Genomic DNA, 19,051 nt, shown 5'->3' on the forward strand with positions numbered 1-19,051 from the left:
GGGGGGCTGGATAGGGTAGCCTGGGTGACAGAGCGAGACCCTGTCTCCAAAAAAAGAAAAAAAAAAAAGGAAGGAAGGAAGAAAAAGGCAGTTGTTGATGATTCTGGAGTGATTGCTGGAGTGAATGGGCCATTTACTGAGATGTGGAAGTCTGGGGACAGGTTTGGGATTCCATCATTTTCTTACTGTGCCCAAATGAAGCATAAGACAATCAATCCACCTCATTTGAAAGACTGAGACAAACTCTCGGGACACCTAACCTGGTAGGAGATGGTAGCATAGTGGTTAAGTACACAGTCTTTGGAGTGTGATTGCCTGGGATTGGTTGCATCTCAACAGCTTTCCACCTGTGTGATCCTGACTGGTTGCTTAACCTCTCTGTCCCTCAGTTTTTCCCATCTATAAAATGGGGCTAATGAACCTCAGTTCAGTGATGGTGTGAGAACTAGATGAATTCCAAGCATGTTGCACACACTCATTGAATGTTGCTACTGTGGCTTCCCTTGCAGTCCTGTCTGAATTCCAGGTCACACAGTTCTTCTAAGAGATCACCAACCAGGAAAAAGAGGTCATGAGTAAAACAGAGCCAAGGACCTTCAGAGGTTTTATCATCCAGCCCCACCCCTGCCCCACCTACCCTACCACAATATATATGCTTTTATTGGAATCAATCCACTCAGAAAATGATGCCAGGATCTGGAAAATGAGCATCTTTTTTCCTGGTATTGGAGAAGCTAAAGTTCTTCCTTGACTTTTGATTTCTTCTTTTGCGTTGGAGGTCCCTTCGGTTTGGCCACCACCACCACCTCCTCAGATGTTTTCTTCTTCCCAGCGGACTCTTCCAGCTTGGATACATGCTTGGTCACATTCTCCAGCTCAGGTGACTGCTGTTCAGGTGACTCTTTCTTCATCATAGGCACCTCCTTTTCCTTAGCTCGCACTTCCTCTTCTATCACTTCGTTTTGCTCAACAGACAATAGCTATGAAAGAAAAGGTGGAAAGAAGAAGGGAGGGAGGGAAGAAAGGGAGAAAGAAATAGATGAGAAATATGTGATCGTTGTGGTTGTAGTAGTCAAGGCTACTTCTTCTGAAAGTGCCCAGAGAGAATCAGTCTTTGGACTGCAGGGTTTTCAGAGATGCTAAAGATCCATTTGGTTTGGGTGGTAAAATGCTCAACTGTGGTTTCACCCTTCAGGTAAGAGGACCTTGGGAGGAACCAAAGGTTCTAAGTCTATAGATGTAGCTCCTGCACCACTAGCTCCAGACTGGACAGGTGACCAGTCTTAGCTAATGAGATCTCTGTCCAGGACATTTTCTGGGACATCTAAGAAGTAGTTGCTTGCTTTCTAAACTGGGAGGATATTAGTTTGGAGCTGTGGTGTAATCTTTGAACTTCTATGGGGAAATGACTACTTGAAAATGAAACCAACATAGAGGAAAACAGAGATGGGAAGATAGAAAGCAAGCCTGGGTTCTGGATCCACCCACACCTGATGTTCTACCAGTTATATGAGATAAATTCCCATTGTTGCTTAAAGCAAAGAGTAGTGTCTGAAATTTCCAGCAGAAAGTCTTAATTAATATAGATGGCACCGTCCAGCAGAGGGCCTCATTGAGGCATGGCTAGGGAAGAAAGCAGACTGTGGTCCCATGCATCAGGAGAGTAATGCCAGAGGGCAGAATCCCACCAAGACATCTGGTCAGTCCCAGGGGAGCAGCCCAAGGCAAGGAGCTGTGTGTTACCTCAGAGCCTCGGTCTTTCTAGATGTTTCTAAAGTCTGCCATTTCTGCTTCCCATAGTAAATGCCTTTGAAATAAAGGTGATGTAATCCCAGCACTTTGGGAGGCCGAGGCGGGCGGATCACAAGGTCAGGAGATCGAGACCATCCTGGCTAACACGGTGAAACCCCGTCTCTACTAAAAAATACAAAAAACTAGCCGGGCGAGGTGGCGGGCGCCTGTAGTCCCAGCTACTCGGGAGGCTGAGGCAGGAGAATGGCGTGAACCCGGGAGGCGGAGCTTGCAGTGAGCTGAGATCTGGCCAGTGCACTCCAGCTTGGGTGACAGCGAGACTCCGTCTCAAGAAAAAAAAAAAAAAAAAAGAAAGAAAGGTGACTAGTAGAGTCACCCACACTGGATGGCTCTCCATCCATCCTCAACCATCTCCCAAGATTATGTAACTCTAAGCACACTCTTTTGTCATCCATTGAGTTCCTAGGGATTCTGTATGGGACAGAATAATCCAAGGTGTTTCTGTTGCCCCTTACCTCATCCTCATCCTCAATCCTAGTTTTGATGTGGCTTTCCAGGAAGTCAGAGAAGCCCTTCAGTGTATGCTCTCCCTTATACAGGACAGCCTAGGAAGAAAATGGAACAGCGTCAGGATGGGATCCTCTTCCCGCAGAGATGCTCGAGGATTGCTACCTAGGTAAACCCAGGGTCAAATTCCTAACAACCCCGAGTATGTTATGCAGGTTCCTTAACTTGTCTTAGCCTCCAGTGCCATGGCTCCAAGGAAAGGATAATAAAAATGCCTCTGTCATAGGGTTGTTATGTAGTGGATGAAAGCATGGACTGTAAAACCACACAGCGAAGCCTTAAACTTTGGTTGCATTACTGCAGTGTGGTCTGGTTATTTAATTTCTCTGACTCAGTTTTCCCATCTCTAATATGGAGACAAAATAGTACCTACCTCGTAGGGTTGTTAAAAGGATAAAACGAAGTGATGTATGTGAAGTACGGAAAACAGCACCTGGTTCGTGATGAGCACTATAGGTGTTTGTTATTATTATTATTGCTATCATAGTGACAATAATAAGAGGAAGAATAGTTATTTTCATAAGCATCTGGCATATGGTCAGTGCTCCGTTATCATATGTTCTCTTTCCCTTTTTTTTTTTTTTTTTTTTTGAGACGGAATCTTGCTCTGTCACCAGGCTGGAGTGCAGTGGCGTGATCTCAGCATACTGCAACCTCTGCCTCCTGGGTTCAAGCAATTCCCCTGCCTCAGCCTCCTGGGTACTTGGGACTACAGGCATGCGCCACCATGCCTGGCTAATTTTATATTTTTAGTAGAGATGGGGTTTCACCATATTGGCCAGGATGGTCTGGATCTCTTGACCTCGTGATCCAACTGCCTCAGCCTCCTAACGTAATGAGATTACTTACAGGCGTGAGGCACCACGCCCGACCCCCCTTCCTCTTTAGGAAAGTTCAGAAACTTCTTCATGTCCACGGGTCACCCAAACTTCTTCAGATAATTTGAGATTATGACCTTAGCCTCATCCTCTCAGCCCAGCCTCAGTTGCACAACTCCCCGACATGCATCCTCTGCAGTGCAGACTGAGCAAAGAGTGGGTCACAATGGAATCTTGCCACAGTGCCAGGGTCACCCTTCTGCCCACCTCTTTGTTCAGACTACACTTCCTACCTGTAGCACATAGTCCCCACCATTCTCCGGAGTACTGGGTCTGCATGGAGACTGGCAGCCATATCTGCTCTCCAGAATCTCTTGCTCCCCCTTGATTTCAATTGCATTCATCCATACTCTTCTAAGGAGCAGAAACCTAGGCTCACATTTCTTTGACTGATCCTCTTTCCCATGCATGGACACGGCATGGAGAGTGGGTTCTATCAACACTGGTTATGGCTGATGACTGTAATCCCAAGGTGGAAATGACATTGTTTGTCTCTAGCATGTATTTTTTCCTTCATCTAGTAATACCCGACATCCAATATTCTCATGGAGATTCCTCCCACCTTATTTCATATAGTTAGGGTAGAGCTCAGCCCCGATACTAGTAGGAACCATATAAACCAGGCTTGCCCATCAAAACATCCACATCCACTTGGCCACAGTGATTGGGTCAGGGATATGCAAGCTACACCCAATGATAGTGAGTCTCAGGACTTTGGTGCAAACTACTAGAAAATATTCTTTGAACTTGAATGTGAGAGGATGGATAGTGGCCGCAGCTGAGAATAAAACTGGTTTGGTAGAAAGCGCAGCTGGAGGTAGGGAGAAACTGAGTCCCTGATAATAACATAACATTGTTTTCAGCCATGTGTGTCCCAAGAGCCCCTCACTTGTTGAGAGTCAGTGGGAAACAGCCTGAAGAATGGGTACCGGTCCAGGTACATCAGCTGAATGTCATTTGCTGTGATGTCGATCTTGGCAATGACGATCGTGGAATGGTTTTGATACTTTCTGCCCAATTCCTCCAACAGTGGGAACAGCATCTTGCACTTTTTAGACCAGGGTGCATCTGGAAGAGAAGGATCATGGCTCAGACTCACATTGATGAAGATCCAGAAAGCTGGCGCCACCCAACACATGGCATCACTGTGTTCCACTTGTGGTCCTGCTGTTTTGCCAATTGCACTCCCTCTTTCTTTTAATCATATATCAGGTTATTTTTACATTTCAGCCATAGTACCTGATTGTTATTCGATAAATCAGAAAAAAATAGCTTTGGCCGGGTGCGGTGGCTCACGCCTGTAATCCCAGCACTTTGAGAGGCTGAGGCAGGTGGATCACAAGGTCAGGAGTTCAAGACCAGCCTGACCAACATGGTGAAACCACATCTCTACTAACAATACAAAAATTAGCCTAGCATGGTGGCATGCGCCTGTAATCCCAGCTTCTCAGGAGGCTGAGGCAGGAGAATCACTTGAACCTGGGAGGCAGAGGTTGCAATGAGCTGAGATTGTGCCACTGCACTCCAGCCTGGGTGACAGAGAAAGACTCCACCTCAAAAACAAAACAAACAAACAAAAAAAAACAAAAAAACAAAAAATAAAAAAAGAAAAGAAAAAAATAGCTTAGCTCTCTTCTACCTAAATACTAACACTTTTAGTGTGTTCATGTTTTCTTTTATTTTTTTGTTTTTCTATTTAGAGGCAAGGTCTTACTATGTTGCCCAGGTTGGGCTCAAACTCAAACTCCTGGGCTCAAGAAATCCTTCCATCTCAGCTTCCTGAGTTGCTGGGACTACAGGCTTGTGCCACTGTGCCCAGCTTGCTTTTTTTCTTCTTTTCAAATTCCTTTCTTTTAACATAGTGTTCCACTCTAGTAGAAGAAGAAAGCCAAGAACAATATTTATGCTAGATGACTTTTTATGTTATGCCAAAAAGTGTGTGTGTGTGTGTGTGTGTGTGTGCATATGCATTATAGCACAGGGATTTTTCACAATAGAGGTTTGGGAACTTGCCCAAAGTTATGCAGTAATTTCACTTTTCAGACCAGAGTAATTAAGCAGAAAAAGTGGGGTTTAAAGACAGGCTGCTTTGACTAGTGACACTATATCACAGGTAGAGATTAATATAACATAACATATATATGTTATGTTATGTCATGTATATGCAATTACATGTCATGTCATTATACATATATAATTCAGTGGAGGAGAATATCCCCAAGAAGTGTGACAGGTATAATAACTACTCTTGGACAGGTGACACTGAACTTTCTTGTGGATAGTTCTTTGGTCTTTGAATGTGGTCCAGGCTCCTGGGCCTCTGGAAACCAGAGACCTGCTCCAATCCAAGGGAAAGCAAAGCTTACCTGCTTGTCCTTCTACCAGAGCTCAAAGCTCAGTTTCTGGCTCTGTAAGAGAAATGACCTCAAAAGTCCCCAGACACGCCACCTTCGGATGATCATCCCCCATTTACAAGCCAAATGTCTCCATGGCCATCCCCGCTGCCTGCAGTATCTCTGGCAGCCCCACTAGCACTCAGCGGGTCCTGGGTCAGAACAGGAGGGGGCATAATGGTTGCAGCCCCAGGGGGCCAATCCCGTAGCACTACTTCCAAGAAAATGAAGCTGATTTTGCCTTTTATCACAATGAAATGGACAGTCTCATAACTCTGGGTGTGACGTAAGTACAGAATGGCTGCACCCAGCCTCTCAATAAAAGGTAGCGGATCTTGGTGATTCAGCCACAGACCTTAAGCACCTCGCTCTGTGAATAAGAGTCCCTTTCAGAGTGATTGTAAAAGGACTGCATGATGCAGTGTAGCCCTTGTCTTACCCTCAAGAAAGTAATAGCAAAAGAGCTTGCATTAAACTTCTTGTCTTGCTGCTTACTGTGTGACCTAGGGCAAGGTCATTAACCTCTCTGAGGGGGGGTTCCCTGATCTGTGACATGGGGAAAACCACCATACCTTCCTCACAAACTTGTTACACGGCCCCTTAGAGCAGCTGTGTCAACAGCAAACTCGTGCTTGACTCATTGTAAGGGCTCATTAAATGTTAAAATGAAGAGATGTCTGAAGGAACTTCAGTATCACCTTTCCCTGTGTCTCAGTGTGGGAGAGAACATCTCTGGCTTTGTCTCTCACGTGCAAATCAGAAACAATGGGAAAAGGGCAATAGTTCTTAGGCGAGCCCTGGAAGTAATTATAATAATAGAAATAACAACAGCAGTAGCAATTTTCACTTATCAAGTGCTTACAAAATGTCAGACAGGCTAAGTACTGTGCATGAAGGATTGGGGTCCCCACCTCCTATGGGCCATTTGACAAGTAATCTAAAGCCAGAAGCAAAGAAATCCTGTGCAGCAGTTAGGAGTGTAGGTGCTAGAATCAGATGCCTAAATTCAAATCCCAGTTCCAGCACTTACTGGCTGCAAGATACTGGAAAAAATGTCTTCACCTCCCTGAGACTCTATTTAGTCATCTGCAAAGTCAGAGCAATAAAAGTAGCTACTTTCAAAAGGATGTTGTAAGGAATAAATGAGATAATGTATGCAATGGCTTAGAATAAAGCCCAATATACTACAGCATCCAATCAAACATTGTTAGCCATCAACATTATTGTTTTTAGAAATAGCCACAGGCCTGGGTTATATAGAAGGCATTGCATATATTCCAAGAATTACATTTCTGGGGGACAGAGTTGCATTGTTCCTGAGAGCATCTTGAGTCAATCTCTTTGGGTATCTGAAGACTATCCTTGGCATGGTGCATTGATGGGTTTTAGAGATTTCAGTGCCGAAGAATTCAGGAGAAACAGTTGAAACATAATTTTGGCACCCGTTGCCTCCCAACCCCTCTTGAAGGTACTTACAGAACATCACAAACACGTCCTTTTCTTTGTCAAAGGCGACTATGTTGAAGTTCTTCCCCACGAGCTGCTTAACCAGTCCCTGGTCCCAGTGCTTTGGAATCTCTTCACTGGATTGATGTTTCTAGGAAGCGCATTTGAAAGGTCTAAGAATCTTCAGAAAGGGTTTTGAAGTTGTGGGCCTCCCCACCCTGACTGGAAACAACTAGTTTTCTTGTGTCTTTTCACAAGAGCCTTAGAAAAGAGTTTGAAATACTGAGATGGATCATGAGCTTGATGTCAACCCTGGATGGTTCAGGGCAATTTGGGGTCAGGGGACTAAAGAGCAGACAAAGCTTCAAACTGGGATGGATTTTCAGATTTTATAAAAAGAAGCTTTAAGCCTGGTGCAGTGGCTCACGCCTGTAATCGCAGCACTCTGGGAGGGCGAGGTGGGCGGATCATGAAGTCAGGAGTTCGAGACCAGCCTGGCCAACATGGTGAAACCTCGTCTCTACTAAAAAAGGAAAAAATACAAATATTAGCTGGGTATGGTGGCATGCACCTGTAATCCCAGCTACTCAGGAGGCTGAGGCAGGAGAATTGCTTGAACCCGGGAGGCGGAAGTTGCAGTGAGCAAAGATTGTGCTACTGCACGCCAGGCTGGTTGACAGAGCAAGACTTCATCTCANAAAGAAAGAAAGAAAGAAAGAAAGAAAGAAAGAAAGAAAGAAAGAAAGAAGAAAGAAAGAAAGCTGCAATTGCTTTCTACCCTTTTCACATCAAGGAGATAGTCCCAGCTTGCCACTAACGTCTTTAATGCCATATACACACTAACTTCCCTCTCTCTCTCTCTCTTTTTTGAGACGGAGTTTCTCTCTTGTCACCCAGGCTGGAATGTAGTGGTGCCATCTTGGATTACTGCAACCTCCCCTCCAGGGTTCAGGTGATTCTACTGCCTCCGCCTCCCGAGTAGCTGGAATTACAGGCACCTGCCATCAGACTCGGCTAATTTTGTGTTTTAGTAGAGATGGAGTTTCACCACGTTGTTCAGGCTGGGCTTGAACTCCTGACCTCAGGTGATCCGCCCGCCGCGGCCCCCCAAAGTGCTGGGATTACAGGCATGAGCCACTGCGCCCAGCCCACTAGCTTCCGTCTCAAACAGGGCAGGCCTCGGGCTCAGAGTTTGGGGCAGGAAACAACACTCAGCTAGAATTCTTTTTTAAGTTTTAAAATTAAAGTATTTTCTAATTTTGAGTATTTATTTTAAAATTTGTTTTATTGAGGTATTACACAACTGCTGGAATTTAGTAACTTTCTTTTCTTTTAGTAACTTTTATTTTACAGTTAACTTTCTATCTAAGGTGAGCATAACTTGCCACAGACAGATGAAGTCGTGACCATCAACATTCCAAATTTGCTTAAGAGATTCAGTCCATTAGAAGAAAACAACTTAATAATAAAAGTCATGGCACAGGTAACACTGGGATAAAGCAAGTGAACCAGGGTGCCAATTGTAAAGTTGGCACTTGGATGTAACTAAAATCATGACTGAAGTCTGGAAAATACTGTTTTCATCTTCAATAATTGTACCTATGAGAAATCTGAGGCTTGTGCCTGGCCCAGAGTCCTGAGCTGATTGGTTGTCTGGTCACCAGGCCTGAGCTGATTGGTGGACTGGTCACCGGGCCTGTGTTCTGGTTGGCTCCCAGATGGCAGCAACGCGTGTGCCCACTGCCGTGTGGGGCCTCAGAAAGAAGGTTGGGAGTTCCCCAAACCTCTGAGAGCTTTGAAATCAACTAAAGGGAGACTCAGGGAGCCCCAGAGAGCCTCTTGCCAGCTTTAATGGGTATTAGTGGATCTTCTCTTTTCACTCAGGTTGGATATGTAGCCCCTGCGTCACACCCATATGGCCCCAATCTCACAGGGGAGGAATACATCCCTTCCCCAGTCAATGACAGGTTTCTCAACAACCCGCTTCCTCCCCACTGGCCTCACCAGTGATGTTGAAGTCCTGTTTGCACTGGCAGTGCCATCTGCCATTATTCGATTTGCAGTCTTCGTCTATACTGCACTCCTCACACGTCCCCTCCACGGAGGTGGGGTCTGCAGGGTCACAGGGACAGACAGACAATCAATAAGGACGCACCCCGTCTTCTGCAGTGCCTATCCAGGCCTGGGATGAGGACTGCGGGGAGATGCCCAGCTGACCTGTGCAGTATGCCAGGTGACACTCGGGGGGCGCCGTCAGGTTGTAGACGTAGTAGCCGCCGGCACAGGCCTTCACCTGGATGGACGCATCCCACAGGCAGCAGTGGCCGCTCCAGTGCGCGCAGGCCTTGCGGCTCACAATGCCCTGGTCGCTGGACGGATGCGAGCCGTTGAGCCACATGGGGCGGCCGTGTTGCAGCGCAGGATTNTTTTTTTTTTTTTTTTTTTTTTTTTTTTTTTTTGAGACAGAGTCTTACTCTGTCACCCAGGCTGGGGTGCAGTGGTGGGATCTGGGCTCACTGCAACCTCCACCTCCCGGGATCAAGCGATTCTCCTGCCTCAGCCTCCTGAGTAACTGGGACTACAGGTGCATGCCACCACACCTGGCTAGTGTTTTATATTTTTTGTAGAGACGGGGTTTCACCAAGTTGGGTCTTGCTATGCAGCAGAGGCTCACAGCCTCTTCTTCCACAGGGTCCTCCCTCACCGCACCCCCTCCAGCCTCTGGAAAGCACTTAAAGATTCTGTCAGTGGGAGTACAAATGGGGCAGGCATGGGGCATGGGAGATAGAAGATGGTGACAATTGTGGGGAATGGCTCAGATCAGGTGGATCTCATAGATCTTGTAGAGGATGCCCATCTCTGCTCTAACAGCATAAGAAGACATGTTGGCCTTTGAGAAGGAGACAGACACCACCTCAGATCTAACTGCAAGGGAGAGAGAGAGAGGATGGGTAGTATTCCAGGTAGGATTTTAGACATGGTGATGGAAAGTGAGGAGGACCCAATGTGAAGACATCTATTTTCTTAGTGATCTAGCGGTCGAGTGCTCGGCCGAGAGTGGGTGGGAATGGGATATGAGGAGAGAGAGACTCTGAGATTTAAAAATGAACACAGTAACAGAAATTTCCATGTGGATGCCAGGAGTTTTCTCAAAGTCCATGGGAGGCTGGTTTGCAATGCCATGAAGCCAGCCACCCTCGTGGTGATGTTGGTCTGGAAGCAGGGAAGTTAAGGGGATTCAGCCAGAGTTGGAACTTTGCTTAGTGAGTACTATGGGGTGTAGAGGAGGCGGAAGATGGAGGGGATAAAAGAGGTAAGGAAATCATCATCAGAGCAATGAATGATGGAATGCAAGTTCGCAGACAGGGCACTAAAGAGAAATGGGATCAGGAGGTTGGGGGCAATGAGAAGGATGAGGAATCGTAGCCATGTGTGTCCTGGAGGGAAAGTCAGGCATTGGGAGGTGCTGCAGTCTCCAGGTTGTGGGCATGGGAGCAGGGAGCCGACATGGCATGGACACATCAGCTGCTGGAGGAGACCAGGGTTGTGGACACTGACATCTCTGGAAATGATGGCAGAGTTGGGGCTTAGGGAAAGGCTGCCATCAGGAGCTTAAGTCCTCAGAGAGTGAAGGGAGATAGTCAGAGAGCAGCAACAAGAGGGTGAGAGCACAGGGTCAAAAAGCATGAGATCCAAGGCATCTGGGGTTTCTAAAGGTGAAAGAACGAGAATGGGTTGGAAGTGGAAAGAAGGACAGCAGCCTCACCACTCGGCCCATGAAAATGCTGTGCACACAAGACAGCTTCTGTAGAGAAGGCTGCAGGGGCAGCTGTGTCTCTGGGGGACAAAAGGCAGGAGAGGACTCAGGTAAGGGTCCATCATTTGGGTTTGTCTGGAGAGTCTCAATTTACTTCTATTGTTCCAGATTTTTTTGGGGGGGGTTGTGGGGAGAGGTCTTCCTCTGTGGCCCAGGCTGGAGTGCAGTGGTGTGGCCGTAGCTCACCGTAGCCTTGATATCTAGGCTCAAGCAATGCTCCTGCCTCAGCCTCCTAACACCAACACACCTGGCTAATTTTTACATTTTTTGTCAAGGTCGGATCTTGCTGTGTTGGCCAGGCTGGTCTTGAACTCCTGGACTCAAGCGATCCTCTTGCCTCAGGCTTGCAAAGTGCTGGGATTACAGGCATGAGCCACCACAGCTGGCCCATTCCAGAATCCTTTACTCCCATAATGTCCCAATTTGGAAAATAAATAATATGGTTACCTTACTCAGCAGAGTAGCTGTGGAGACATAGACAGTGGATGACTAGACTATGTGTTCCATATGTTTCTGCAGCCTCTCCTTCCTGTCAGCAAAATAGACGAGCCCCCTTCTAACCCCATCCAACCAAAAGGTCCCTAAAGCTTTTGAAGCTAAGTCCTGATTGCCCTGTAGCTCCATCCCGCTTCTCCTCCTCAAAGCAAGCATATACTCTTGGACCAAGTAGATCATTCACATTGGAGGTGATAGGAGAAGAAGAGCCTCGTTTTAGAGGGCAAGAGTGCCTGCATTTCTATTGTGAATTCCTGAAAAGGAAATGCCTCCACTTTACAACTAAGAATGAGTGGAGGAACCATAGGCTTGGGATAGGTCCGAAGTTGGATAGATTTGAGGTGGGGAGAAGGGGGATTTCCCCACATTGAGCCACAAAGTTGATCTTTATTCTGCCTCCACATACAGGTGAGGAGAATGATCAAAGCCAGCAGAATTATGAGAAGGAGATGATTTTGAGGTTCTGGATAAACCTTGTCCAAGAACAAACCTACCTTGGCATTTTTACTCAGGAAGCTACGGCCAAATTTCTTGAGGTTTTCGTAGGTTATGTCATCCGAAGGCATTTTGTACCTGGCATCAGAACTCAAGTTTAGGATTTGGACAGATGGTATATCAACCTCTGTGACCCGGAAGTACTCAAAGACACGTCTATTTCTGGGTTCATCTGCATTCACAAGGATGAAAAGGATCTGCCAAAGAAAACGAAACCCTTGTCTCTCTGGATCCTTTGCCAATGGAGAAAAACTGTTGGAAGGCTGTGGACTAAGGGGATGCACATGGTGGGGTCTGTGGAGCACCTCTGCAAAACGTAACAAAGACAGGTGCAGCTCTGCACCGAAATGCATGGCAGGCAGTAGCCACCAGCCTGGCTTCAGCCTCCTTGTGCTGTGCTCCACCCACATAATTTCAGGAGGTCAGGAAGCCCTGAGCTTTCATTCTGTTTCACTCTGTTTCAAACTGTTTCATCAGTTTCCTGATCTGTAAAATGATTATCACAGTGCCTATCTTCTAGGCAGTGAGAATTCTGTGAGAATTAAACAGGACAATGTATGGAAAGGCTTAGTTCAGGGACTGGCAGGTAGAAAGTGTTCAATACGTGACAATTTTTATTATTCAAAATTATTCTATCAAGGAAATTCATGACTTCGTTCATTCATTTATTCAACAAACATTCATGGAGTGCCTACTATGTGTGAGCCATTTTACTAAGCACTGAGGACACAACCATGCCCAAAGCAGACAAAATCCCTCCCCTCAGGGAGCTTATGTTCTAGTGGAGAAGACAGACCACAAATGAGTGAATGAACTTATAAAGTCAAACAGCAAGGAGTGCCAATTAGACAATAAAACAGGGCAATGTGATAGAGAGTAACTGCCCAGATGGGGTAAGGTAGGGGCTCAGGATTAGGTAGGGTGGTCAAGAGGAGAACCTGAGGAGGTCACATTTCAACTAGGATATAGTAGATAGTAACAAGTCACAGAAGAGTATTCCGGGTGGTGGAAACTGCCAGTGCAAAGGCCTGAAGACAAAACAAACACCTAGAGAGCTTACCGTGTTCTGGGAGTAGAAAAGAAATGTCAGTGTGGCTTCATCAGAGGTGTTTAAACCAGAGCAACTTCATCCTGAATACAGGCTGGGTAAAATGAGGCTGAGACCTATGGGGCTGCTTTCCCAGACGGTTTAGGCATTCTTAGTCACAGAATGAGATAGGAGGTCGGCACAAGATACAGGTCATAAAGACCTTGCTGATAAAACAGGTTGCAGTAAAGAAGCCAGCCAAAACCCACCAAAACCGAGATGGTGACGAGAGTGATCTCTGGTTGTCCTCACTGCAACACTCCCACCAGCGCCATGACAGTTTACAAACGCCATGGCAATGTCAGGAAGTTACCCCAGTTGGTCTAAAAACGGGAAGCATGAATAATCCACTCCTTGTTTAGCATATCATCAAGAAATAACCATAAAAATGGACAACCAGCCGCCCTCGGGGCTGCTCTGTCTATGGAACAGCCATTCTTTATTCCTTTACTTTCCTAACAAACTTGCTTTCACTTTACTCTACGAACTGGCCCTGAATTCTTTCTGGTACGAGATCCAAGAACCCTCTCTTAGGGTCTGGATCAGGACCCCTTTCCAGTAACAGCTTCAGCACCATGAGGGAGAGAGACAAAAGAGACAAGGTCAGAGCCTGTCGAAGATGAGGTCAGAGATCCAGTAAGGAGCTTGGGTTTAGTCTAAACATAATGGTGGGCCACTGAAGGATGGTAAGCTAGAAAGTGACATGCTAAAAATTTTGAGAAGGTCATTCTGGTTGCAGAGAAGAAGCAAAAGTGGAAGTAGGGAGATGAGTTAGAGGCCACTGCTGCAGCCACCTAGGGTCAGATAGTTTCAGTTCATTCATTCATCAGATTAAAGGCCCCACTGCGTGGTCCTCTTCTAGGTGTCAGGGAAATTGAAAAACACAGCAAACGTATTAAAACGATCCTTGTGTACTTTCAATAAATATTTGCTACCTTCTGTTGGCAGTGGAGCACAGAGGTGAGCAAGATAAGAGCTGCAATCTGTTGAAACAGTATCCATTCAACTGTTCATCGTTGGCTGTGAAATGGATCACAATCTATAAACGGCATTTGGGAAACTCACTAGAGTGACTGCAATTTAGAACTTCGTCTTCTGATGTAAGCCAAAGTAAATACCAGGAAGATTAAAGAGTTAAAAAGAATGGTATAATGGCTAAACATTGACTACTATAAAATCGGAGAAATAGAGAAAAAGCAATCAGGTTGCAATCGATTTAACTATATCCAAAACTTGGAGTAAAATTGGAAAAAAAAAAAAAAAAAAAGCCCCAAGAAATATATTTAACAAGAGGAATTATTTCTGTGATTCGAACCATCTTTTTTGAAAATAATGTGGTGGGATGTAGCATGAACATTACATATGTTATACTCTAGTGGCTTTCTTTATTTTAGGTTGTAAAGTTCTCAATTGTTTTGTTTAATTTCAGATTTTTTTTTCAAAAGAGAAAAAAAGCCCCGCCGTGATTCTACTTCCTGTAAAGATGAAGAGAAAAATTAATCAAACAGTTTCCATAGTTCAGGTACTGCTAACTACCTTCAATACAGGAATAACTTAGGGGAAACATTTGTTTCTAATGATGATGATGACGATAATAAAAAGCACCATTGATTGTAAAGCTCATTGCTTTACATATATATTTTCTAATTCTTACTACAATTGTCCATTTCATACATGAGGAGACCTCAATATGGGGTTAAGAAACTCACCTGAGTGTAGTTTGCCAGAGAAAGAGAATTTGCACCTGGGTCTGCACAATGTTAAAGCCCAGAATCTTAGCAATTACTTGCCAGATAGTCTGAAAGCCCCACCTTCAGGCTTTCATGTTCCCTGACCTCAGACAGCAGTGGTCTTTCCTCACCCCACTTCCCGGCCAAATGATAACACTCTTAGTGTATGGAGTCCAGTTAGTGACCCATCAAAAAAGCAGGCAAACCTTCATGTTCTCAGAGTAGACTTATTACAAAGACGAGCGAAGGAGTGTAGATTTGGCCTGAAGAGACACTGGGCAGGAAGAATGGAGGAGGCATATTTAAAATTAAATACTAAATGATATGAGGCGTTGACATGCAAATCAGAAAACTGGCAGGCAATTGCACATGCCAATCTTTCCTGATTCAATTTATAATAAGCAGGGCAGGCAAACGCCCTCAGGGTCTGTAGGTCTTGAATCCTCATCCTGGAGTCCCAAAGAGCAATGGCGCACTCTGCGAACCTTGTTTTGGAATTCCTTTGACGCCAGCTTATAATGCTGAATTATGATTCCAAATGACTCCGAGCTTTTGGAGACGAAGAGCAGCATGTGACTCATGATGTACAACTCGTAAATCAGATCCTTATTCTGAAATGACCGGGAAAATATGTCATCCCAAGCACACACAGTGGCCCTAGTTCCCCTTCCTCTGGGGATGCTTTACTCACTGACCTCAGCGTTGTATTCGATCACAAAATCTGTAAGATGCTGTTTTATGACACGATTGAGTTCCTGTTTGTTGGTAATGTCATTAATAAGTTCTTGGCGGTTCACGATTTTTCCCTTGGACCAAAGGAGAAACACATTGGAAGACAGCAGCTTTCATGATATAGCCATTTAATAAATATAAATAGCACCATTTTCTCCTTGGATGAAAGGAAAGCACTGAGGGATGGTGTCAGGTGTAGTCTGTAATGTAGGTAGTGAATAACTAGGAAGGGCTGCCCAGATTAGTCTGTGGGTGGAATCTGGGTAGGTGACAGTCATGAAAATCTCAGATCTATGGCAGGCCACAAGGAGTGTAATTGACTTAATGGCCCCAGCCATTGTCATGCTCTGTAATCCATCAAATATTAAAATATCTGTGCCAGGGCTGAGCAATTTCTCACGTACTGTTCCAACTAATGACTGACAGCTCATTCCTATTAAGACAAGCCCGGTCCCAGGAGATTCAGGACTTCACTGACAGGTGTTAAATCAAGCTTAGCCTAAAGCTGCCTCCTTACATGTTTTAAGTTTGGCCTAAACGTTTCTCTATACATAGTGAACTATAACCTAAATGGAGATGTAAAGAGACCATCATAGCCTACACTTGTGCCAATCACTGAGTTTTGGCCAATCAAAGGTGGCCAACTGTTCAATCATTGTTAAACTAAGGCGAACACTGAGCTGTAAACAATCCTGCCTGCTGGATTGAACCTCACTTCTGTTTTTTGTACATCACTTTGCTTTTTCTGTCCATAAATCTTCTTCCACCATGTGGCTTTGCTGGAGTCTGTCTGAACCTACTCTGGCTTGGGAGGCTGCCTGATTCATGAATTGTTCTTTGTTCAATTAAGCTCTTCAATTTAACTTGTCTAAAGTTTTTCTTTTATCATTATTATTCTTTTATTTCTTGTTTTCTTTTGAGACAGGGTGTTTTGAGACAGGGTCTGTTGCCCAGGCTGGAGTGCAGTGGTTTAATCAGCTCACTGCAGCCTCAACCTCCCAGATTCAATCAATCCTCCTGCCTCAGCCTGCTGAGGAGCTAGGACTACAAGCACTTGCCACCATGCCTGAATAACTTTTTTTGTTTTTGTAAAGATGTAGTCTCACTATACCGCCTAGGCTGGTTTCGAACCCTGGGCATAGGCTTCTTCCCTCATTTTATACTCTTGATCTAGGATGGTATCAATAAAGATAGAAATTAATGATTAAAGAGACATTTTGGTTATAAAATCAGTAGGGTTGTGGTGATGGATTGCCTATGAGAGGTGAAGGAGAGGGAAGTATTAGAATGTTGGCTGGGTTTTCTGACTTGTTTAACTGGATGGGAGAAGTGGCTGCATCACTCCTTGAGCAAGAGAAAACACTGGAAGAGGACCTGGAGAGGAGATTACGACTTTGGGCTTAGCCATGTTGAGACATCTGGTTGCACATAAAGGTCTGCAGATTAGAGAAATGTCACTGGAGATGGATATTTATATGTCCATGTCTATGTGCGTGTAGCATCGATGGTAACTGCTGATGAAGGGTAGAAGGGGAAGCATGGAGTAGAAGAAAAGAGGGCGTAGGATTGAGCCTTGATGAACTGCATTTACTGATTAAATAAAGAGAAGAAGCTTAAATGGCTAAAAAGGCTGGAGTCACACTGGGAGACTGTAACTTCACAGAAGTCAACTAGTCCAATGCCACTGAGCTCACAAGTGGCAGAACCAGAATTTGTACCCAAAGCTCATACGATTCCACTACTTTGAACTAGAGACCCCCTCACCAGCAATAGGATCAAAATCCTACCTTTTTGAACACCAGGACACTGTCAAGGGTGACGTGGAAACGCCCAATGGCATTGCCAATCGTTATGACTCCAAACGTGAGCTCTGGAAAGTCTTTGATCACATCATAGAACAACTCTGCTACTTCTTCCTCTAAATCCTGTTTGGGAAAGGACGTTTGGAAAGGCTTTGGTAGAAATCAAGGTGCCTGGCTTACATAAGGGAAAGACAGCAGTGGTGGCTGATTCGTCTCTTCACTTTTTCAAGTACTGGGGTTTGGCTTGGTCACCCAAATCCTCTTTCGTGAGTATTTCATACTCAAAATGCTTCTCTGGCTGTTACTAAAGCCAAACTAGGCAAACCCTCAGAGATCAACGAAGAGAACTGATAAATGTGACCTTTTCCAATCGCTAGAGTAAAGGCTGTTCTAGCCCAATGATTGAGACTTTTAACATTTATTCCGTAGTTACTTTCAGAAGAGAAAATTGATTTTACCACATGTAATACAAAACGTGAACTCAATATCAAGAATTTCAGCCTCCATTCTTTAGCTTGAAAGAAAATAAAGGCCAAACACCTCTCAAAGAAGTGGCAAGGGGTGAGGGAGAGACGCAGATATTCTCTCTGTGTTAAATATAATGCCCAAGTTCTGCCTTCTACTGGGAGAAGGAGAGGAGTCACTAGTTTATAGCAAATGAATCAAGACACATGAGAAACTCATTCTCCAATAGCAAGAACAATTTGCAAGTTATTTATAAATATGAAAAAAATCTATATGTAAGGCTATTACGAGACATTTCATGATTATATCTAAGTTACTTATGTTCTTCCCCAAACATCTCCTCCTACTGCACCTCTAAAGGTTGGCGTATTTTCGAATGAGTGCATGTTTATCCTGTGCTATTGATTTTAATATATGAGAATGCTTGGAAAGAGGTTAGGGAGAGAAACTGGCCTGGCCCAAGCACAGCTGGTGGCCTTCAGACTCATAGAGAACAATGGCTCTGAAACCAGAAACTAAGATATCCTTTTATTAAGTGATGTTCTAAATGGACCCCTAAGAAGATTAGCCATATGTTAAAACCCATTAAATACAGATGCCATTCTTCTCTCTTTTCTCTCCATTCCTGTTCATTTGAACCCTTGGAGCTTCCCCTAAAAACCAGCTCATTGGATGGAGAAAATTGGGCAACCAAAACAGAAGAGTCTCATCACCCATCCCCTCCCAGACACAGCACTTTCACCAGTTGAAAGCCTCCTCCCACCTCTTAGCCCCAGTACCTGGAAGAAGCCAACGATGACCAAGGGCCTGGATATCACAAACTCTGCCACCTGCTCGCTGCTGTTGAACAAAAATGCTTTCTGGCTAATTTGTCGTCTCAACCAAACGACTAAGGCAGTAGATTCAACCACTCCTGGAGAAAGACACAGTCAAATGGATACCAGAGAAGTTTCCTCTTGAACCAAAGCAAAAAGCTGGTCTTTCTCCAGTTTAATGCATAGAAGCTTCTTGTCTCAGGCTCCCATCCCTTGAAGGCCAAGGTCAGTTCCTCCATTCCCCTCTTCACCAAGCTCCAAGCATGGACATTAACAATAGCAGCTAAATGTTACTGAGCACTTACCGAGCCCAGACACTGTGCTGAATGTTCTGCATGTATTAAATCTTCACAATCATCTACGAAATAGATACTTTTACTCTCCCCATTTTGCAGATGAGGAAACCAAGATTCAACTGCCAACAGGCACCCTACTAGCAAACCTGAAGATCAAATTTAGGAGGAGGCATTTCCAGACTTCTTTTCCTATGCACTCTCCAAGGTGACAGGAAGATTGATTTATTTTTTAAAATCTCAATAAAATATAACTGGAAAGACCACCTAGCTCTGTAACCTTG

General features: G+C 44.8%; 1 protein-coding gene across 1 annotated transcript in view; it reads right to left on the reverse strand.

Annotated features, from left to right (window-relative positions):
* Positions 1 to 586: 586 nt before the first annotated feature.
* Positions 587 to 19,051, reverse strand: part of PDILT (protein disulfide isomerase like, testis expressed) — a 46,017-nt gene continuing 27,552 nt past the window's right edge. Inside the window, exons 4-12 of the mRNA XM_017849856.1 lie at positions 18,439 to 18,572; positions 17,180 to 17,317; positions 15,356 to 15,466; positions 15,146 to 15,271; positions 11,843 to 12,040; positions 7,067 to 7,187; positions 4,087 to 4,265; positions 2,268 to 2,357; positions 587 to 980 (exon numbers count right to left, since the gene is read on the reverse strand). Of these exons, the coding sequence (XP_017705345.1) occupies positions 735 to 980; positions 2,268 to 2,357; positions 4,087 to 4,265; positions 7,067 to 7,187; positions 11,843 to 12,040; positions 15,146 to 15,271; positions 15,356 to 15,466; positions 17,180 to 17,317; positions 18,439 to 18,572 (1,343 nt within the window). The 3' untranslated portion in view covers positions 587 to 734. The remainder of the gene's footprint in view (positions 981 to 2,267; positions 2,358 to 4,086; positions 4,266 to 7,066; positions 7,188 to 11,842; positions 12,041 to 15,145; positions 15,272 to 15,355; positions 15,467 to 17,179; positions 17,318 to 18,438; positions 18,573 to 19,051) is intronic.

Source organism: Rhinopithecus bieti, unplaced genomic scaffold (genome assembly GCF_001698545.2).
Source record: "Rhinopithecus bieti isolate Rb0 unplaced genomic scaffold, ASM169854v2 scaffold_1918, whole genome shotgun sequence".
NCBI classification, from domain to species: Eukaryota; Metazoa; Chordata; class Mammalia; order Primates; family Cercopithecidae; genus Rhinopithecus; species Rhinopithecus bieti.